Source organism: Alnus glutinosa, chromosome 12 (genome assembly GCF_958979055.1).
Source record: "Alnus glutinosa chromosome 12, dhAlnGlut1.1, whole genome shotgun sequence".
Classification (NCBI taxonomy): domain Eukaryota; kingdom Viridiplantae; phylum Streptophyta; class Magnoliopsida; order Fagales; family Betulaceae; genus Alnus; species Alnus glutinosa.
The window spans coordinates 19122104-19144892 of NC_084897.1; the positions used below are offsets into that span (position 1 = coordinate 19122104).

The 22789-nt window shown below is 41.0% G+C and overlaps 1 protein-coding gene across 3 annotated transcripts in view; it reads left to right on the forward strand.

The window, feature by feature from the left end:
* The window catches only part of LOC133851003 (uncharacterized), a 69162-nt gene that overhangs the window by 15574 nt on the left and 30799 nt on the right, over positions 1 to 22789 (forward strand). For all 3 annotated transcript variants that reach the window (XM_062287288.1, XM_062287289.1, XM_062287290.1), the window contains 9 exons: positions 174 to 294; positions 501 to 556; positions 4748 to 4802; positions 4907 to 4963; positions 5081 to 5182; positions 7005 to 7085; positions 7198 to 7250; positions 9627 to 9696; positions 11022 to 11085. In XM_062287288.1, the coding sequence (XP_062143272.1) occupies positions 174 to 294; positions 501 to 556; positions 4748 to 4802; positions 4907 to 4963; positions 5081 to 5182; positions 7005 to 7085; positions 7198 to 7250; positions 9627 to 9696; positions 11022 to 11085 (659 nt within the window). The remainder of the gene's footprint in view (positions 1 to 173; positions 295 to 500; positions 557 to 4747; positions 4803 to 4906; positions 4964 to 5080; positions 5183 to 7004; positions 7086 to 7197; positions 7251 to 9626; positions 9697 to 11021; positions 11086 to 22789) is intronic.

Here is a 22789-nt window from a genome sequence, read left to right on the forward strand (position 1 = left end):
TGTACTGCCTGTGAGTCTTTGTTTCTCTTCATTTCAGCATTGATCAAAGTAGTATTGGGTATGAGAGTGGTGGTGCATGCATTGTTATCAACCTGCTTGTTTGCATGGTCTCATTTTAAATATTCAACAACTGGTCTCTATCATATTCATATGACTGACCCAAGCATGAACAGGTCATTGGAGAATGAATTTGTCTCCGGAGGGCCATCATTGGTGAGGGAGACCCTAACTAAAGCTGGAAAGCTTGGACTTCGTTTGCTTGAAGACCTGACAGCTCTTGCTGCAGGTGGATCTGTATGTGCTGGTTTAGAACTAGTCCATTGTGTTCCAAACTGGATATTTTTTTTGTCTGGCCTTATGATTATAGGCTCCTAAAAACCATTTTTATTGTTTTCATCATTCCATATGTTGTGCAAATATTAATGCCACTATCAGTCAAAGTGACATTGTTTCAACATAATTTCTAACCAATGGATTATGTTTTTGACCTTGTCCTACAGGCAAGTTGGTTACGTGTCAATTCGCTTCAACGGACGTTCGTGCTTGATATACTTGAGTAAGAAATCTTTTTGGCTCTAGTCTTTATATTTCTTTAACTTGCATTCACAATAGAGTTACTGAATTTGCCAGATAATCATGAAGTACTACTGTCTGAAATATATACCTTAAGTATCATTTACTTTGTTCATAACCATTTATTTTTATTTTATTCTTTGAGATAAGGAAAAAGAAAGAGATTAAGATAAGGAGAAGAGGAAGAATTGGAAAGAAGAGGGGGGGGGGGGGGGGGGGGGGGGGGAGAGAGAGAATCCTGATAAAATAATGTAATAAAGTACTCCCTCTGCCCTATAATTAAGTGTTCTTTCCTTTTTGGTGTGTCCCAAAATGAGTTTGAAAGTATGAATTCAACAAATGCTAAATCATGAACTAGTTTATTTGCCATGTTACCCTAGCTGTGAAGTTAAAACAAAGCAAAACGAATATCCACTCTTCAAGTATCAAAGCATTTTACAAGGGTTATTATGGAAAAATACTATCAAGAGCGTGTTTTTCTTCCATTTAATGTATTCTGAACAAATTCGAAATCTGTGTTGTATTTTCGTATGTTTTGAAGTAGTTTCGGGTTTGAGAATCAACTTAGGCAAATCTGAAATTGTTCCTATCGGAGAAGTGGAAGATGTCGAAGATTTGGCTCATCTTTTTGGATGTAGAGTTGCTTCATTGCCAATGAAATATTTGGGTTTGCCATTGGGTGCTTCGTATAAGTCCACTGCTATTTGGAATGGAGTTATTGAGAAAATGGAACGTCGGTTGGCTGGTTGGAAGAAACTTTATTTATCGAAGGGTGGTTGATTGACTCTGGTTAAAAGCACTCTTTCCAACCTATTTATGTATTACTTGTCATTGTTCCCTATTCCAATGGGCGTGGCTAATAGACTCAAGAGACTCCAAAGGGATTTTTTATGGGGTGGCATTGGGGATGAGGTTAAATTCCATTTAATGAATTGGATGAGGATTTGCACTCCGATAAAATCAGGTGGAATAGGAGTTCAGAGTTTGATTCAGTTCAATCGAGCCTTATTGGGAAAGTGGTTGTGGCTGTTTGCTATGGAGAGAGAGGCTTTATGGAGATTGGTGATCGAAGCTAAATATGAGAGTAGGAGGGGTGGTTGGTGTTCAAAGGAGGTAATGGGGACATATGGAGTGGGAGTTTGGAAACATATTAGACGGGGGTGGGATAAGTTCTCCAATTTTGTCTATTTTGACATGGGAGTTGGGTCAAAAGTAAGCTTTTGGCATGATCATTGGTGTGGGGATAGACCATTGAAGCTCTCTTATCCGGCTTTGTTTAGTATTGCTTGGTGTAAAGATGCGTGGGTGGCGGATAATATGCTCTTTCAAGATGGAACTATCCGGTGTAATGTAATTTTACACTACTGGTCAAGAATTGGGAGATGGAGCTGGTACTCTCTTTCTTTGAATGGTTGTATTCTTTCCATTTACGATTTGGAGAGGAGGATAGATTAGGCTAGAGCTCTTCTAAGAGGGGTAAGTTTGAAGTAAAGTCGTTCTATGAAGTGTTGACTAGCCAAGATGGTCCGTCATTTCCATCGAAGAGTTTTTGGCGAGTAAAGGCTCCTTTGAGGGTGGCTTTTTTTGTGTAGACAACCCACACGATAATTTGTGAAAGAGGAATGTTGTGGTGATTGAGTGGTGTTGTATATGTAAGAAGAGTAGGGAGTCCATTGATTATCTAATGCTTCATTGTGAAGTCGCCAGAGATCTATGGAACTATATTCTTACTCTGTTTGGAGTAGAGTGGGTTATGCTGAGACGAGTCATCGATTTGTTGTAGAGCTGGGGCGGTTCAGTTGGGTGTGGTACTGTTAAGGAAGTTTGGAAGTTGGCTCCATTGTATTTAATGTGGTGTCTTTGGCGTAAGAGGAATGCTCAATGCTAAGCGCTTTGAAGACGTAGAGATATTGGTGATAGAATTGAGGAGGCTTATACTTAACATGTTACAACTATGGATAGTGGCTCATCATAGCTTGATTGTTTCTACTCTGCATATTTTTTGAATTTATGTTATTCTCTCTTTTTTTTTTGATAAGCGCAAATTTTATTAAAAAAACAGCGTAAGGCGCTCATAATATACACAGAGTATACAAGAAGAAACAGCCTCAACACCGACCCGACCCAAGCACAACCCAAAAAAAACCCAACCCCTAAGCCCCTAAAGCTTACAATCCTCAATCTTATCCAACCGCCTATGCTCCACATCAAGTGCAGAGAGGAAGGTCACAGTTTCTGTCTCTTTCCCCTTATCCCCGAACCCCATCGAAGAACAAAACATAGACCACTCCAATGGATAGATAAACTGGGGACCACCCGCAGAGAGAGGATGAGCTCAACTAGAACAACCCCCGCCTGAGACACCACGATCTGCTAGAGGAAGAGGACGAGCTTGACTTGGTAAACCCTCGCCTGAGAAGCCCATATCTTTTTGTTCTCCTAGACCCACCGCTGACTTTGGCTTCCTCCCTTTGCGTTTGTACTGAATCAGAGGCTTAGATGTGGGTTCTTCCAGAGAAGAGATTGGAGGAACCCTCTCGGCGAGCCCATCTCTTGCAAACATGACCACCCAAGGCAGATCCAGCAAAACCCAACGCAGAACCATTAGAACCCAACCTAGAGGATGCCACAGAAGTAACCGGAAGCCGAAATCCAAAACCGCATCTGGACAAGTACCTGAAAATGAACCCATACCCGAATCCGGATCCGGATTCAAATCGAACTCCACAACTATTGAAGAGAGAACATGCTCCGCCGAAACCGACTCTCTAACCTTCTTCAAAATGGGTTTAAACCCAACCCGGGCACACTTGACACCTAAGGAACATTTGGGCTTCAGTCCCAGCCCAATGAACTGGGCCATAGTTGAGGTGACCCGGTCCAATTCTGACCTGTGGTGCCCGAGAAGATTCTTCCACAATCTAGAATTTTCTAGCTTCAACTTCCTTCTCATGCTGCCTCCATGATTCCGGTTTGTCGAAAACTTCTCCTTCAACCCCAGTGTCTTCTTCTCCAGATCAAAGCATTTCACCGCTACTCTCAAATGCTCTTCATCTCTAAACAGTGACAACGGCAGCAAATCCATCTCGTGCATCTCCGCCATCGGCTCGCCGTAGCCGAAAACTTACCAGAGGAATCAACCGTCCCACGCACCACCTTTGCGAAGACGAAACCACCCCACCCTTCTCGGAGCTGACCCTGAAAGGATACCCATCGGAAGAAAGCTGCACCTGCTTCCCAACTGAAGATACCTCAGCACCCACCCTCGAAAGGATACCCATCGGAAGAAAGCTGCACCTTCTTCTCTTTCTTCCTATTAGAGGTTCTCTTTGTATACTCCATGTATATTAGGGTTGCGCCCCTCTGCGCTTTATTTAATGATATGAAATTACTTATAAAAAAAAAAAAAAAATCTTATATTTGTTCAATCTTAGTCTTTTGTCAAATAGGAGATTCATTATGGGATGGAGGGAGTATTAATCAACGACCTGCTCCCCCTCAAGCAGGTGCAATATTTTGCCCAGCTTTTATACAGTGACAAGAAAATTTATATCTATTGGGAAAAAGAATTAAAGTTTATAGTATGGTGTCATTTAGTGAACGCTGGAAAATGGATCCTAACTTTACTTATTGTGAACAAATAAAGCCATGACTCAGCATCTCCTTTATAGAGGGACATTATGCTTCGACATGGTCCATTATGTTATCTAGCAGTAGATTATCAGGAATGTTGATGTTAACTTTAGGGTCACATCAGAGTCCTAGGTTGTTCCCTTAAGCCAACTCCATGTATTTTATCATTTCCCGAAAACTCAGGAACTCACATACTTGTGCCATTATTTTATAGTTTGTTTTGGTATTTGAGGGTTTGTTGGGTTTCTTTCTTTTTGTGGGCTGCTTTGGTTGTTCTTGTGTATACTTCTTATGTACTTATGGGCGCTTTACGCTTTTTTAATTATCAAAAAAAATTATTTTATAATTTCTTCAGCAGTTGACCTGGCAGAATTGCTTGTCTTTCATTATGCCCAATTACTGAACTACTGCATGCCGTGCCGATGTTTAGACCCCTTATTCATCAATTGAACCTTCCAGATCTGCCTTTGTCATCTACTACCCAACCCAAATATGGTGTCCTGGTGGCTTTATTTACTTGTTCTTGATGCTTGTTCTGCAGATTCATTTTATCCAATTATGTGGCTGTTTTCAGAACCTTGGTTCCCTATGAGCAGGTAAATGTAAAAATATCTAAAATAAAAATATTGTTTTCTGTTGTTTTGTTTAAGCATGCTAGTTAAACTTTAAAAGTTGAAAAGATTGTTTGGGAATTCAACAGGTTTTGCAGCACCAGATATGTTCACTTCTAATAACTTCAATTCGTACCAATTCTGAGGTAGCTAATTTTCTGAAACATGTAGTGTAATTAGTCTTTTGATCCATTGGGTTTTTTTTTTTTTTTTTTTTTTGGGCATCTCGAGAATAATTTTACTGTTGGCATTCTCTTTCCAAGTTTGAAGGAGAAACAGGAGAGCCTTATTTTCGACGGTTGGTTTTGCGGTCAGTTGCTCATATTATCCGGCTTTACAGTTCATCCCTTATAACTGAATGTGAGGTGTGTTCTATATGTAAATGATCTTCTACCCATGCTGTGACATACTGATGAAGTTATTAGAAAAGCCAATGCTTGTTTCTTCAATTCTATTATTTTTACATTGGTTGTCCTTGATTGCTTGCATTTTTTACTTTCTATGCTTTAAAATAATTATTTTCCTTGAAGAGAATCTGGTTAGTGTTTATAATCAAGTGATAACACTTAATCTACTGCATCAAACTTCTGAACTACATTTTGTACTTTTCTTATTGTCTAGTTTGTCTAGGCTCTAGAAATGTGTTTGACGGATCTTCTATTACTAAATCTACATATTGTGCCCCTTCTCGTAATATAAATTTATCTACCGCACAAAATTGCTCTTCACAGTGCTTCTTATGACAAAAAGAGAGCTTACAGCAGTGCATTTGAACAATTATAAAAATATGTTCCCCAACTAAGTTCTGCCTAAGAATTTTCTTCAAGAAAGTGCAAAAGACATAGCCCACGAAGTACAGTAGAAATGCAAAAGAAGAAATAACTACATCCTAAAGTTTAATAAATTAGCAGTGGGTTATGCCTAGTAGTGTCTTGGATTTATTGAGTGGGTGGGGTACTTTGCTGGGTCGTGGTACTGTTAACCGGATTTGGAAGCAGGTTCCTTTATGTGTTTTGTGGGGCCTGTGGCGTGAGAGAAATTCTAGGCTTTTTGAGGATGTGGAGGTTCCGGTGGGGGCTCTTTGTAGAAATGTGCTTCATATGTTATATCTTTGTGTGTCGGTGCATAGCCCGGGGAGTATGTCGTTTGCTGATTTTTTACTTTCTTGTTCGTTCATTTCCTCTAATTAGGGGCTCTTTTTGTATACTTCCTGTGTACTAGGGTTGCGCCCCTTTGCGCTTTTTAATGAATTTTTACTTATAAAAAAAAAAAAAAAATTAGCAGCTCCCAAAAGGTTAAAAAAAAAAAAAAATTGCCAACATCCAATCATAAAGGGATCTCAAGAACAGCATCTTCATATCCTCCACTGAAAGCTCGAAACCTTCAAAGGTTCAATTATTTCATTCTATTGAGATGCAATGCTTGAGACATAAGGGAAGTGGCATTGCAAATTAAGCTACCTTGATTCCTACTGAAGTGCCATTTTCAACATGTTAGTATTTCCATGACTGTTTTTGGCATAACCCACATAAACCAAATAGAGAAAAGAAAAGCGACCAATGTTCCTTGGTGACAGAATGATGCAGTGAAAAATAATCCACTGTCTCACCTCTGACTTTACACTTGCAACACCAATCTAAATTATCTTCTTCTGCTCTCTAAGATACCCACTATTTGACTATCACCAAAGCTGCTAGCCAACCGAAGATAGCCACTTTCTGTGGCACTTTAACCTACCAGTTGCTCAGTATTTATAATTTATCCCTTCTTTTTCGTTTTCTTTATAACAAGTTGAATTAATAACTTGGATTAGATTATGGCCTTATCAAGCAGAAGAAAAAGGAGTAGCCTGCTCCAACGTGAAGGTGCTTTGGGAATGTTATTCAAAGTATTAGGCTAAAGTTGAAATTTATTGTAGAATTTTGAATTGGATTCTGAACCTTATAGTTTTGTTGCTGAAGAGAATTGAAACAATTACCTTTTTTTATTTTGCTGAAAAAGTATTGAGTGGCAGATTACTTTTTCAAAATTAGGACATTCTGTTCAAGTCATTAATTTGTAATTGTCTTTTATTTATCTGTTTATTTGAATGAATTGCTTCTGTCTACTTCAATCTACAGCCATCAACTAAATGTGTTTTTATTTTATTTTATTTTATATATATATATAATTTTTTTTTTCCTGCAGGTTTTCCTTAGTATGTTAGTGAAGGTTATCTTTCTCGATTTGCCATTATGGCATCGAATTCTTGTTCTTGAGATCTTGCGGGTAACTTCAATGGTTCAGCATATTCATGTTCATTTTTATGGTTGAAATATTGAGTGGCTTATAAGTATCCCGGGATTTTCTTTTCATGATCAGAATTTTTGGAATTTGATAGGGGTTTTGTGTGGAGGCACGGACATTGCGGGTTCTCTTCCAGAACTTTGATATGTAAGCTCAAACATCTCATTAACCCCCTGCCCCCTTTTCTCATCTAGCTTTTATTACATAAGAAGAAATAGCAGAAAAGAAGCAGTGATCATTGGCCCATTGAAAGTCTACCTAAGAAAACATTTCGAGTCTAGCTAGCAATGGGCCTCCTCATTGGCACTATGAGTTTTTTTATACAACTAGTACTAGTCAAAATTACCAAAACCATAGTTTCTTGAAAGTAGGGAAGACTCAAAAAACAACTGACCCATGTATAATTTCAAGAAGCCAAGGGATTAAGTATAAAAGGTAAGAAAACCTAAGTCTTGAAGATAAGGGAGAAACAGCCTGAAAGACGAAGCACAAGCAGCAACATGATTTCTGTAATCATTAGAGATAACCAACCCTGACCTGCCTGTTCCTGCTTGTCATTCCAGCTTCCCTAAAAATAATTTAAAATGCCGATCATCTTCAAAATATCGTTCATGTTTCTCCTTTGGTTCAATTCGGAAGAAGACATGACAGGGACTACTTCTGCAAGTGCCTCCAGTCTAGGGAAGCCTTGTGGAAGAGACTCGAATTCTGATTGCCTGGTTGTAACATTAAGAGGGTTTAAATAGAAGGCCTTGGAAACAAGTGTCTATCTAGAGAAGCTCTGTAATAGTCACTATACTCTTCCTGTTCTCATTGTCCATGCATTTTAATCATAGCCAAGATATCTGCCAGTTAATAATGGATTTCGTGTGAGTCCCTAGTGTTGATAGAAAGATGGGGTACGTACTGTATCCTCTGAATACTTACCATAGGCAGGGAGAAATGCAAATACTTGAATTTCTTTTTGTGAGTTCCACTCAGGTCTGGCATGATATGATGCAAGCATTTTAAAAAAAGGACAGAAAAAAAAAGGAATTAGTACCCGCATGTGTATGCGCACGCGCATGTGATATGAAGTAGAAGCAAAATTTTGTTGCATGTCACCAATTCTGGTGTGATTTCTTTCTAAACTGTGTCATAAAAGATGTTGGCCCCGTTTGAAAACCCCCTTGCCCTCCCCTCCCCTTGGGTTTTTTTTTTTGAATGATTGAAAATTAAAATTGATGTGATATAAAGTTGATATAATTTATATGGAAAAGTGAAAAAAAATTTGTATTGTAGTGAGTTTTTTATTTAAAAAGTAATAAGAAAGTGTTGATGTGATATAAAAAGTGAAAAAAGTTAAGAATGTTTTGAAGTTGATGTTTTTTGGGAGAAGTGAAGGGAAGGGGAGGGGTGGGGAAAGTGGTTTTCAAACGGGGCCGTTATTTGATTCCATGTGAATCCATCCCAAATAAATTGTTGACAAGCTGTAGGTAGAAGGCAAGACACTTGCCAGTGGGGTAGCTTTTCGATATCTATGCATGCTATGAACATGATTATTTTCCATAAAGAACATTGGCATTAATAGGATTGTAGATTATGTTTATTGAAACTGGCAAACCATAATTTATTTATTTATTTTTCTTTTATTACTAATGTAATGCATTTCAGAAAGTGCAGAGGGGTATAACCCTAATACATAGGAAGTATACAAGAGAACACCTAAATAGAAAAAGACAAAAGTACAAGAAAATCATTAGAACTAATCACTAAGGGAGCTAAAAGTGCAATTGTCCAACTAAAAAGAGCATAAAAGAAAAAATGACTTGAGCTCCTCTAAGGTCCTTTCTTAGTTCTCGAAATTTCTGTCACTTCGTTCCCTCCATAGGCCATGCATAAGGCAAGAAAGCATCATTTTTCAAACAACAGCACTCCAAGAGCAACCACCCATCCACCAGCAAGCCAACAAATCAACCACCTGATTAGGCATAGCCCATGATATCCCAAAGCGACTAAAGATAGCATTCCATAAGGTACATACAAACCATAATGTTATGATGCCTAACATCATGTGACCAAAATATTGCAGTTAAGAAGATGAATAGCACAAACAGATTATATTTTTAGGACTAGTACTTCATGGTAAAGACTTTAGATAGAGCTGAATGGGAGGCAGGATTCAGTTAGCTGAACCAATACTGATCGAGACTTTGTTCATTCAGGTTGACTTGTATGTGCATTTGACTCTTTAAAGTTTTTTCTGTGCATCTTATTTGAAAACAAGAAGAAAAACAAGAATATATTGAGCAGATTTAGCAATGAAATGCTATATTTTAGTAATATCTCAATATGATAAGAGTTTGATAATATTGCTGATTTGGCGAGTACTTTTGGCTTTTATCCAAGTGTAGACTATTCCTGTAAAGGTCCAACTTCTAACCATATCATATGAGTGTTATAGTTGGTCATTTTTCCTCAAAAGAAGTCAAGTTCTGTAAAACCATTGTTATGTGTTATCCACTGCTTTCATCTGCCTTGTAGGCATCCCAAGAATACAAACGTTGTGGAGGGCATTGTTAAAGCTCTTGCGAGGGTTGTTTCAAGTGTACAGGTAAGATATTAGAGCATTCTTGACTCTCGTATCTGCAAGGTCCTAGCCAAATTGTTTAGTTTGTACATGATTGGTACACGTGTCTTTGTGTCTTGAAGATCCATTTAAGTTTGAAGATTACTCATTGAACTGATTGGGTGCGTAACTTAACAGTTAAAAAAAGAAATTCATCAAAGTTTTTCTAGTATGTCTTGACTTTTGTTAGATGGAGTGTCTTGATTATGGGCTATGTTTTATGCCCTGCAAGTGCGATCTCTATTCTAACCGGCATTGTCTTCAACGGCTTCTTTCCTTTTTTTTTTCTTGCTTTGAAGACTTTGTATAACAAATTTGCGCTGTGATTGAAATGCAATTTTGTACTTTCCTAGTATATGATATAGAATAGTACCTTACATCCTTTCTACATTGCCAAACCTCATTGTGAATTAATCATGGGTTGTCACGGTGGATACTCTTAGAAAGAGGGGCTTCTTTTTAGCTAATTGGTGTTGCTTGTGTAAAAAGAATGAGGAGACGACTAATCACCTTCTCATCCATTGCGAGTATACTTCGGCTCTTTGGCAATTGATCCTTAATCTTTTTGGAGTTTCGTGGGTTATGCCTAACAACATCCAAGAACTTCTTCATTGCTGGAAAGTTCAAGGGAGGGGACATCCCAAAGAGGCCATCTGGAAAGTTATTCCTGCCCTCTTAATGTGAAGCATTTGGAGACAAATGAATCGTCGTATTTTTGAGAATAGTGAGACTAATGTGCTCTTTCTAAAATCTTCTTTTTTGAGATCTCTCTTGGGTTGGGTTCTTGTTAATGTTCCTAACTTTGTCTGTACAAATCTGGTTGATTTGATTGGTTTTTTACATTGTAGCAGCTTATAGGGTAGAGTCCATATTGTATACTCTTCGTGTACGTGGGTTTAACCCTTTTTTTCTCAATAAAATCTGAATTATTCATAAAAAAAAAAAGGGTTGTCCTTGAGCTTCCTCCCCATGTTATGATGCCCAAAGTATCACCCATAGTACTATATAAGTTCTCTCTCGTTTTGCTCAGTTTGTGGGTATTCTCCTTTTTCTATCTGGGAAACTTGTCACTTTCTAGGGATTGCCATGCCAAATCTTTTTGGTATTTAAACAGATCAGGGTTTTGCCACTGTAGCACTGCTTAGCAGTCCAGCCTGATTTGTATCCCTCACTTTAGTGTATGCTCTTGGTGCTGTTGTGTTATTCACAGATATTTTCAGTTAGTAGCATTGAGAATTTCTCATTTAGATGGTATGGCATTAAGCATATTTTAATTTACGTTGGCAAACATAACTCTTTTAATGCTCTAGTTTCTAGAGACAAGTGAAGAGAGCCTGGCAGCTGTTGCAGGGATGTTCAGCAGCAAAGCTAAAGGTAACCACTTAGCTATCATTGACACCACCCATTTGTTGTGGCAATATAAAAAGATTTGTTAAGCTATGTTTTTTTCTCAATGATCTACATTTAAAATGAAACTGAAGCAATAATGGTCTTCAATTTGTTTCATCTGATGAATCATCTTCTTGTCAAATTACCGTATTTATTTTAGCTACATTATTCTCAAACAGATTTAGAACTACTAATTAGTTTTGGTGATGAGACATCTGGTTCATGTTGAAATTATGGTATTTTTTTACCAGATGATCCACCAGGACTGTGGGCTCAAGTGGTAAAGGGTGAGGTGAGGACAGGGTAGTTCTAGATGCAAATCCTATATATATATATATATATATATATATATATATATATATTTATAATTTTTTATTTTTTATGTTTATAAGTAAGAAAAAGCTATAAAACTAATCAGCGGTGGTTATTCAAAGAGAAATATTGTTGTTCAAAAAGTTCTGAATTTTTTGGCTAATAGAATCATATTAATAAATGAGAGTTTTCCATCTGTGTGCCAAGCTCAGAAAAGTTATATAGTAATGAATGATGAGATATAAAATTTCTAATTAAATTTCGCGAGAGCTATTACTTTTTTTTCTTTTTTCTTTTTTAATTTTTCTTTTCTTATAAATAATCAACAGTTTTTATTAAAAGCGTAAGGCGCCTCTAAGTACACAGAGAGTATACAAAAGGAAACACTTAACTAAAAAAAGCAAAAAACACGCCCATTATATGCGTTCTATTTCCTTGGGTGAAGCTTCGATTATCTGGTTGTTGGCTGTTATGGAGGAGGTGCTTAACACAGAGGTGGCCAAGGAATTTTCGAAGAAAAACATAGCAGGAAAGTTTTCTTTGTTCAGCAAAATGCAAATAGAAGTGGCCTTTTTTGGTCATTAGCGAATATGCTGGAGAAGGGTGGCACGATTCCATTGTCAGTCTAGAGGGGGGAGAGAAGAAAGCTTGGCTTGGCTGGATGTCTGAATTGCGTATTGTCGCAACATCTCTCAGTATTTCAGATGGTGATAATCATGTTGGATGTACGGGTGGGTCTTCTAAGCCTTTGGTTAGCGATGTCCAAGGCGTCTCTCTTCCGAGGAGACCTCTTTGTGGGTTTGCTTTAACCAAAAGGGAGGCTCATTTTCCGGAATACAGGAAGCCAGAGCAGAGGGCGGTGCATGCGCCGTATAAGGCGGTGCTGATTGGTTGCACTAGATGCCAAGAACCCAAAAGGATGAGACAACTCCTTTGGCTTGTACGCCCAGTTGTAAGGGGGTACAAGTGAGGTTCGTGCAAATTTTGGCATTGCTGACGGCTGGCTGGATGGTCGTGTGGCAAAAGGTGAGCAAGGGCCTTCGTGTTGTTGTCATGAACTGGGATTCTAGATGGAGTGCATGAGAGAGGAGCTGGATTGTTGGATTAAAAGGTTGCATATGGGTCGAGTTTTTCTTGGGTCGGCCCGAAGGACGGATGCTTCCTCAGATACAGACGTGGACCTTTCTAGGTCTGATCCTTTTAGTGATCTTGAGTTTGATCTTGGCCCAATTGATCCTAAACCCATTCCTTTCTTGAGGGACCAACCCAATGGGTCGATTATCCATATCCAGCCTAAAGCCACTACTGTCTAGAGGGTGAAAACGCTGTCCGGGTCGTTTCCCATTTTGGGTTTGGTTTTGGGCTTCAACAACAAATCGAGAGTTGATCCAAGCTTCGATGGGGGAACAATCTCTCAGATGTCCCGCCGGAGGGTTATGGAGAAGAGCCCAGTCAGTTTTGCGATAAGGGGAAAGGGATTTTGTAGTACAATGTTGACTGCACTATTGTTGGTGGAGATTAGCTTGTCTCGTTGGAGTATTCAGCCTCTACCGCAACCTCTTTCTCCTATCCCAGATTCCACTAGTGGTCTAGTACACAAGCTTTCTTTTATGCTTGGGCCATCGAGTGTGTGGTCCGTCGACTCCTCTGTTGCCGGGGATGCTTATGCTAAACGCTCACTGGCAAAGGACAATAAGCTTTCTGAAGTAGAGCCTACTGTCGAGGGTATTGTTTTGGGTGTGGGTGGTTGTGAATCAATCAAAGATTCATCACAGTAGGATATTGACTTGGGTCTGTCGATTAAGGAAGATATTAATCAGAGCATAGGCCGGAAAGGGTGCAGCCAACTAAGGACAACAAGCTAATTTTTGAAGCAGAGCCTACTATCGAGGGTATTGTTTTGGGTATGGGTGGTTGTGAATCAATCAAAGATTCATCATGGTTGGATGTTAACTTGGTCTGTCAATTAAGGAGACATTAACAGGAGCACATTCTGGAAAGGGTGGAGCAAATTCTTTTTCTTTGGATGGGTTTGTTGCGTGTGGTGCAGATAAGTTTGGTGTGGCAGGTTTGGAATTGGCTCTTCTTCCCAGGGATGAACCCTTGATGTGTGAACCATTAAGCTGGTGTCTCCTTTTGGCTTCAAGTTGGGTTTTGCAGATGAAGGTTGTTTGACATGAAACTGGGCTTTCTTGTAAAGAGGTTTTGAAGGGCAATTTTCGGTGTTCCTTATAGCCATTGAAGTGAGCCATAATGAGGAGTGGATTCTTCAATAAAAATTCTTATTATTCAAAAATAATAATAATAATAATAATAATGAGGAGGAGTGGAACTCCAACTCTAAATCAGCCGTTAGAAGTGCTAGAGAGTTAAAAAGATTATCATGCTCTATCAATTATGACTCTACGGGTGGTTGTTCAAGCCATAGCAGAGTTAAAGGGAAGGGTACCTTGGTTCATTTATGAAGCCTAAAATTTTATCATGGAACGTAATAGGTTTAAATGATGGGGAGAAGCGGCTTAGAATTAGAAATCTTCTTAGAGATTGGAAGGTAGATCTTATATGCCATTAGGAGACCAAATTGGAGAGTATATCATACAATGTTGTGCGTAGCTTATGGGGGTGTAGTTATGTAGATTGTTGTTGTTTAGACTCCAGGGGCGTCTGGCGGTATTTTGCTCATGTGGGATAAGAGGGTGGTGGAAAAACTTGATGTGTGGGTTAATTCTCAGTGGCCGTTTGTAGGTGTTTATGGCCCAAATGCCGATGGTGATAGAAGGATTTTTTTTTTTTTTGATAAGTAAGAAATATCATTAAAAGCGCAAAGCGCAATCAAGTACATGGTCTAGAATTGATAGATTCTTAGTTTCTGTGGAGTGGGAGGAACGCTTTCCTGAAGTAACACAAAGGAGACTACCAAGACTTCTTTCCGATCACTTCCCTTTGTTTTTGGATTGTGGGGCACCAAGAGGAGGAAAAAGGTATTTTAAATTTGAGAACATGTGGCTGAAATATGAGGGTTTTGTTGAGCAGATCAAAAAGTGGTGGTCGTCTTATGAGTGTTCGGGATTACCAAGTCACATTTTGGCGTTTAAATTGAAGGCCTTGAAGACAGATTTGAAGAATTGGAATGCTGAAGTGTTTGGTGATGTAGGGAAGAAGAAGAAAGAATTACTGGAGGGTATTCGTGAGATGGATTCAGTTGATGAAGGCCGAGGCCTAGAGGAGGAAGAGAAGGTTCGCAAGATAGATATGTCAAGAGAGCTGGAGAAAACTCCTATTTTTGAGGAAATAATATGGAGACAGAAATCTAGAGCTTTGTGGTTGAAGGAGGGGGACAAGAACACAAATTTTTTTCACAGGATGGCCAACTCGCGTCTTAAATTTAATCAAGTGGATTCTCTAAGCATAAATGGTGAAATCTCCAGGAATCCAGGGGAGATTCAAGAGCATATAGTTCAATTTTATAAAAACTTGTATTTTGAGAATTGTTCTTGGCGGCCAAGGGTCGAGGGCCTTTCTTTTCTTTCAATTGATGCAGATGAGAGTAGTTGGCTAGAAAGAGAGTTTGAGGAGGAGGTATGGGATGTCATCAGAGACTTCAATGGAGATAAGGCACCAGGCCCCGACGGCTTCACTATGGCTTTCTTTTAGAAGTGTTGGGATATTCGAAAACGTGGCATTATGGCTGTTTTTGCAGATTTTCACTCTCGAGGCAAGTTTGAAAAGAGCTTCAATGCTACTTTTGTCTCTCTGATTCCAAAGAAGACTGATGTCTTGGATGTGAGAGACTTTCGGCTTATCAATCTAATTGGGGGAATTTACAAGATTATTTCCAAAGTCCTTGCGAACAGGTTTAAATCAGTTTTGGGCAAGATTATTTCAAACACTCAAAATGCGTTCATAGGTGGTCGACAAATCTTGGATTCAATGCTTATTGCTAATGAATGTGTGGATAGTCAAATTCGTTCGGGGGAATCCGGGTTGCTGTGTAAGTTGGATTTGGAAGAGGCTTATGATCATGTGAATTGGGATTTCTTGCTTTACTTACTACAACGATGTGGCTTTGGGGAGAAATAGAGGGCTTGGATTCGTTTTTGTATCTCTACAGTGAGATTCTCCATCCTCATCAATGGAACTCCGTCGGGTTTCTTTACCAGCTCTCACGGGTTGCGACAAGGTGATCCTCTGTCACCTTTATTATTTAAGGTGGTTATGGAGGCTTTGAGCCGGATGCTGGTTGCTGCGTTGGAGCAGGGTTCGATGACAGGTTTTGCAGTGGGACCTAGAGAGTCAGAGGCAATAGTAGTGAATCATTTACTTTTTGCTGATGATACGTTGATTTTTTGTGGGGCGCAAGAAGAACAAATTCGACATCTGAGGTGTATCTTTTTGTGCTTTAAGGCAGCATCGGGCTGAAGGATCAATCTAGGAAAATCAGAAATTGTTCCTATTGGTGAGGTGGAGGATGTTGAAGGGTTGGCTCAGCTTTTGGGTTGTCGAGTTGGTTCTTTGCCTATGACTTACTTGGGTCTGCCTTTGGGTGCCTCTTACAAGTCCGTATCTACTTGGAAATGGGTTGTTGAGAAAATGGAAAGGAGGTTGGCTGGATGGAAGCGTATGTATTTGTCGAAGGGCGGGCGGTTGACCCTTATTAAGTGCACGTTGTCCAATCTCCCCACGTATCTTTTGTTGATGTTCCCTATTCCATTAAAGGTGGCTAATCGTCTTGAAAAAATCCAAAGGGATTTCTTATGGGGTGGCATAGGGGATGAGGCCAAATTTCATTTAGTGAAATGGAACAGGATTTGTACTCCGTTGCATTCAGGTGGGTTGGGAGTTCACAATCTCATCCAGTTTAATCAAGCACTTCTGGGTAAATGGTTGTGGAGATATGGTAGGGAGAGAGAGGCTTTATGGCGTTTGGTGATTGACGCCAAATTTGGGAGCCTAAAGGGTGGGTGGTGTTCTATTGAGGTCTTGGGTTCCTATGGAGTGGGGGTTTGGAAATATATCAGGAAAGGATGGAAGAAGTTTTGCAATTCTGTTCGGTTTGCGGTAGGGTATGGGTCATATATCAGTTTCTGGCATGATTGGTGGTGTGGAGAGAGATCTTTGAAGCACTGTTATCCAGTTCTGTATAGTATTGAGAGGAACAAAGCTGCAATGGTGGTGGATAACTTGGCAGTTCATAATGGAAATATTCATTGAAATGTTCTCTTTACGCGGCAACTCCAGGACTGGGAGATGGAGATGGTGCTTTCCTTCTTCGAGCGGTTGTACTCCACTTCGATTCGACAAGGAGAGGGTGACAGGTTAGTTTGGAATCCCTCTACAAGGGGCTTATTTGAAGTAAGGTCCTATTATGAAGTGCTTAGTAGGAAAGAAGGCCTTTCATTTCCGTGGAAGAATATATGTTGTGCTAAGGTTTTGACAAGGGTGGCGTTCTTTGAATGGTCTGCAACTTTAGGAAAAATACTGACCCATGACAATTTGCGAAAGAGGAATATTGTGGTTATTGAGTGGTGTTGTATGTGTAAAAAGAAGGGGGAGGACTAGGTGTTTTTACTTTTGTAGACTTTCTAAATTTATTACCTGTTCCTCCCGTTTAGGGGCGCTCTTGTATACTTTTCATGTATTAGGGTTGTGCCCCTCTGTGCTTTATTGATGAATTTGAAATTACTTATAAAAAAAATATATATACAAGAAAGGCATCTAAGAGGAAGAAGAAAACAATACAAGGAAATCATTAAAACTAAACGATAAAGGTGCGAGGAATGCAGCCGACCAAGAGTACAAAGAATGAAAGAAAAAGGAAATGAGTTCCTCAATGGTTCTTTCTTTGTCCTCAAACTGCCTATCATTGCGTTTCCTCCACAAGCACCACATAAGGCAACAAGGGACCATCTTCCACACGGCTGCACTCTGAGAACGACCACCCGTCCACCAGCAAGCGAATAAATCTACCACCCGAAGAGGCATAACCCAAGACAGATTGAAGCAACTAAAGATGGCGTTCCAAAGAGCGCGTGCAACCTCGCAATGGAGAAGAAGGTGATCCACCGACTCCCCATTCATTTTGCACATGCAACATCTATCAATCACAATGACTCGCTTCTTTCTGAGGTTGTCCAAAGTGAGGATCTTCCCTTGCGCTGCCGTCCAAGCAAAGAAAGCCACTTTCAGGGGAACTTTGGTCCGCCAAATACTTTTCCAGGGAAAATGAATGGCCTCTTTGCAAGCAAGAGCCTTATAGAAAGATCTAACATCAAATTTTCCTTTGTGAGAAGGAGACCACCAGAGCTGATCTTCCCCATCACAATTCACTCTGGTTGAGTACAACAAAGAGAAAAATGAAGCCAAAACATCCACCTCCCTGTCGTGGGCCGCTCGGATGGTGATAGAAGGTTTTTGTGGGATGTACTGGCTGGTTTGCGTAGTTGGTGGGACTTAACTTGGTGCATCGGGGGGATTTCAATGAAACTCATTTTCCAAGAGAGAGAACAGGTGATTCCCGCTTGTGCTCACCTATGTTGGAGTTTTCTAATTTCATCTTTAAGTAGGGGCTCATGGATATTCCACTTTTGGGCGGCTCTTTTACATGGTCTAGTAATAGGGACCCTCCTTCCAGGCCTACGATCGATAGATTCCTAGTTTTCCCGTCTTGAGACTCCCATTTCCCAGATTTGCCCTGGAAGAGGCTTCCTAGACTTTGTTCAAATCATTTCTCCATTCTTCTTGATTGTGGAGGCATTCCTAGTGGTAAAAGATACTTCAAATTCGAGAACATGTGGCTAAAGTTTGAGGGTAGATATTTTGGACATGGATGTTATGGAGAAAGTTCTTGAGGTAATTGTCTTGTCGATGATGTTGTTTTTAGTGACAAATTTTGATAAGAGAAGTTAAGCTTAGATGGAGAGGCGGTGTTGCGTGGAGGCTAAGTCCTTTATGTTTACGGTGGTAGAAGGAGCCTCTGTGGTGAGATTGGAAGAAAGGAGGGGGAATTTCTCAGGGATGATTCTGCTTGGTGCTCACATGTTTGGTTGGCTAGTTTCAACGGTGGAGAGTCTGTTGTGGTGTCCGGGGGAAAAGGATTTCCTTAGGTCCTTAAGGGAGGGGTCTAAGGTGCTTATTGTTAGACGAGGGGGCAATGTAGCTGGTAGATTTCTTGAAGTGGCAGTGTATGCTGTGGGTGGCCGGAGAGGGGTTATTTACTTCCCTGAAGGTTTTGAGGGACGGGGGTGGAGAAAAATTGTTCTTGAGTTGGGTAAGGTTAGTGCTTTCCTCAAAATCCCGGATGGGCAGGGTTTGTCTCCTCTGGCTTCAACCACAGAGAAGTTAAGCTTAGATGGTATTGAAAATTTTAAAGTTTCTGCCCCTGCTGTCCAAGCCGTCTCTCCCGTCTATCATGGAGGGTCCTCCTTCGCCGATGTTCTGCGTAGGGGTGCTAATGGTCTGGAGGTGGAGAAGAAGATGCCTCTTCCTGTGGCTCCGGTAGAGGTGAAGCGCCGTGATCCTTTGGTGAAGGAGAAGAAGCTGTTTCAATCAGAGAAACCATTGGGCAAGGACCGGTGTGACCGTTGTGGCGCTGATTACGTGAAGGAAGGGTCGAATGTCAGTCGGCTGCATGAAAATTCTGATTCTCGAGGCATGGATGATAGATATTTCGGTGTCTCTTGTGCAGACCGTCAGCTGTCAGGGGTGGAACACACGTTTCCCTCTCTCTTGTTGTGGAAATGCCAGCTGGAAAAGTTGAAGGAGGACGTGGACCAGGCTCTTAACAGAGTTTGTGAGGGGCTTTATTCGTTTGGGCCTGGCTGTAAGTCCAAGCGGTTTGGGCGGAAGAACAGCAACAAGAATAAGAAGAGGAGGCTGCGTTGGGCTCCGGTAGCTCAAAAGCCCAGAGATGACCCGTTAGTTGCAGTGCGTCCTGACGTGGGTCCTTCGTCGGCGTCGGGTGATGGTGGGTCAGAGACAGTTCCGGCCGTTTCTGAGCTTTCCGGTGGGGTGTGTCCTGCAGTGCGTCCTGACGTGGGTCCTTCATCGGCGTCGGGTTATGGTGGGTCAGAGACAGTTCCAGCCGTTTCTGAGCTTTCCGGTGGCGTGTGTCCGTCGTCATTCTCGTCTGTTCCTTCTGTTTCGGAATTTCAGTCCCCCAAACCTGGGCGAAATCCTCTGCCTGATTTCGGGACAACGGCTCAGGAGGTTGGAGTGGGTTCGCATGGGTCGATGGCCTTTTCTTCGGTGAGTCCAGGGCCTTTCGTTGGCTCGGCTTCTTCCAGTGATATGGCTAGCTTGGCATCTCAAGCAGAACTGAATACTGGGTTTGCGCAGTCAGTGCCCAGTATGGAGACCAACCTTGCTGTGTTTGAATCTTCAATGCATGTAGACGGTGAGCAGGCTGTCGGGGCTGGTTTAGACATTCGGACACCTTGGTTGCTGCGGTGCTTTCTCCCTCTAAATCTGCGCTGGTTTCTGACCCATTTCCTCATAAGTCTGCTGCTTTGAGGGTTTGGAAGGGGCTGGATATGGTCCCGGTTTTGGAGGCTGAGGGAGCTTTTTCTGGGGGTATTCCTTGTGAGCAAGAGGGTTCAATTGAGCTTGTCGTTGCTCAATCTGCGCTCTGTTCTGCTTTTGTGGAGGGTGGTGTAGGCGATGAGGTGGAGGATTTGGGCCCGATATCGGTTTTGCCTTTGGCAGTGGAGATGGACGAGGATTCCAGTTCGATTGTGTCTCCTAGATGGGTGATGGAGAAGGTGAAGGGTTACTACAAACTAATAGGAGTGTCATGTGATCAATTTGAAGACAAACTGTTGGCTTTGTTCGAACTAATCGAAGCCAAGCGGGACCAATCGTTGGCAAGGGTTTCCTCAGTATCAGGAGTGAAAGGTCAAAGGGAAATTAAGCGGCTGGATTGTTCCATAAACTATGACAAGAAAGGGGTTCAATCGTATAGTAGGAGAGGAAAGGGAAGGGGCTTGTTTTGTGTTAATGATGCTTAAAATTCTATCTTGGAATGTTAGGGGATTAAATGAGCTAGACAAGAGATTGCGTATTAAAGGGCTCATCAGAGATTGGAAGGCTGATTTGGTGTGTTTGATGGAGACAAAAATGGAAGTCATTTCTAGAGAGGTGGTTCGAAGTTTATGGGGTTGTCAACATGTGGATTGGTGTTATATGAGGGCTTGTGGGGCGTCAGGTGGGATTCTAATTATGTGGGATAGGAGGGTTGTGGAGAAGGTGGATGAATGCGTGGGGCGGTATACTTTAGCTGTTTCGTTGCGTAACGTTAATGATAACTTTTTGTGGGCGTTTGGGGGTGTGTATGGGCCTAATGATGATGGGGAGAGGAGGGTGCTGTGGGATGAGATGGCTGGTTTGATGAGTTGGTGGGATAGGCCGTGGTGTTTTGGGGGAGATTTCAATGTGGTGCGGTTTCCAAGTGAGCGTTCTGGAGTTGGTGGTTTTTCTGTTGCTATGGAAGAGTTCTCGGAGTTCATTCATGGGCAGTGTTTGGTGGATCTTCCTCTCAAAGGAGGGCAGTTCACCTGGTCCAATAATCAGGTTTGGTCTAAAATTGATAGGTTTCTGTTATCACCGGAGTGGGAAGAACATTTCCCGGATGTGTCACAAAGTCGTTTGCCTCGGCTTTTTTCGGACCATTTTCCCTTGATGTTGGATTGTGGAGTGCATAGAGAAGGGAAAGGATATTTCAAATTTGAAAACATGTGGCTCAAATCCGATGGTTTTGTAGATCTTGTGCATCGTTGGTGGGAGTCTTATGATTTTCAAGGTCTACCAAGTTTTGTGCTGGCTAATAAGTTGAAAGCTTTAAAGGTAGATTTGAAGAAATGGAATGCGGAGGTTTTTGGTGATGTGAGGAAGAAGAAGAAGGAACTTTTGGAAGGTATTAAAGAGTTGGAGTGTTTTGAAGAAGATCGGGGGTTAGTGGAGGAGGAGAGGGTTCAGAAGTCAGACATGATCAGAGAGATGGAAAAAACACTCCTGTGCGAGGAGATTAATTGGAGGCAAAAATCTCGGGCTCTGTGGCTAAAGGAAGGGGATAATAATACTAAATTTTTTCATAGGGTGGCTAATTCCCATCGGAGGCACAATCATGTGGGAGTCTTGAGGATAAATGGGGCTCTGTCTTCTGATCCGTTGGAAATTAAGGAGCATATTGTGAATTATTATGACTCTCTTTACACCGAGCAGAGTTCGTGGCGGCCTAGGGTGGATGGGATTTCTTTCTCCTCCATTGATGCGGATGAGTGCCTCTGGTTAGAACGAGGCTTTGAGGAGCAGGAGGTGTGGGAGGTGGTGAGAGAGATGAATGGGGATAAGGCTCCGGGTCCAGATGGTTTTTCTATGGCGTTCTTTCAGCAATGTTGGGGGGTTCTCAAAAAAGATATTATGGGGGTTTTTTCAGAATTTCATAATAGTTGCCAGTTCGAGAAGAGCTTGAATGCTACTTTTGTTTCCCTTATTCCTAAGAAGGCTGATGCGATGGAAGTTAAGGATTTTAGGCCTATTAGTTTGGTGGGAGGGGTCTATAAAATTATCTCTAAGGTCCTTGCTAACAGGCTTAAATCAGTGTTGGGAAAAATTATCTCGAGTTCTCAGAATGCTTTTATTGGTGGAAGGCAAATCTTGGACTCAGTTCTTATTGCCAATGAATGTTTGGATAGCCAGATACGGTCAGGGGAGGCTGGGTTATTATGCAAACTGGATTTGGAGAAAGCTTATGATCACGTGAATTGGGATTTCCTTCTTTACATGCTTCAGAGATGTGGGTTTGGGGAGAGGTGGAGGGATTGGATTAAATGTTGCATTTCTACAGTAAAATTTTCCATATTGATTAATGGTACCCCTCATGGTTTCTTTCAGAGTTCGCGGGGGATTAGGCAAGGTGATCCTCTTTCTCCTTTGCTGTTTGTGGTGGTTATGGAAGCGCTTAGCCGGATGTTGTATGCGTCTATGCATCAAGGCTTGCTGTCAGGTTTCTCTGTGGGCATTAGGGAGGTAGTGAAAGCCCTTAATGGTGATAAGTCCCGGGGTCCTGATGGTTTTACTATGGGTGTTTCTTGGCTTGTTGGGAGGTGCTTAAAGCAGACATCATGAATGTCTTCCATGATTTTCATACTAGAGATATGATTGAAAAAAGCTTCAATGCTACCTTCATTTCTATTAGAGCACTAGCAGCAGATACTCAACGATTTTCCCTAAATTTAGGGAACTAAACTACTTTTTGCTTCCCTATCCAAATGCACTCCACAATAAATTCCCTTTATAATTCCTTATATCATTTAAATATTATTTCCTTACCTTTTCTTTTTTCTTTATTTATTTTTTATTATTTCTTTATTCTCTCCCAAGC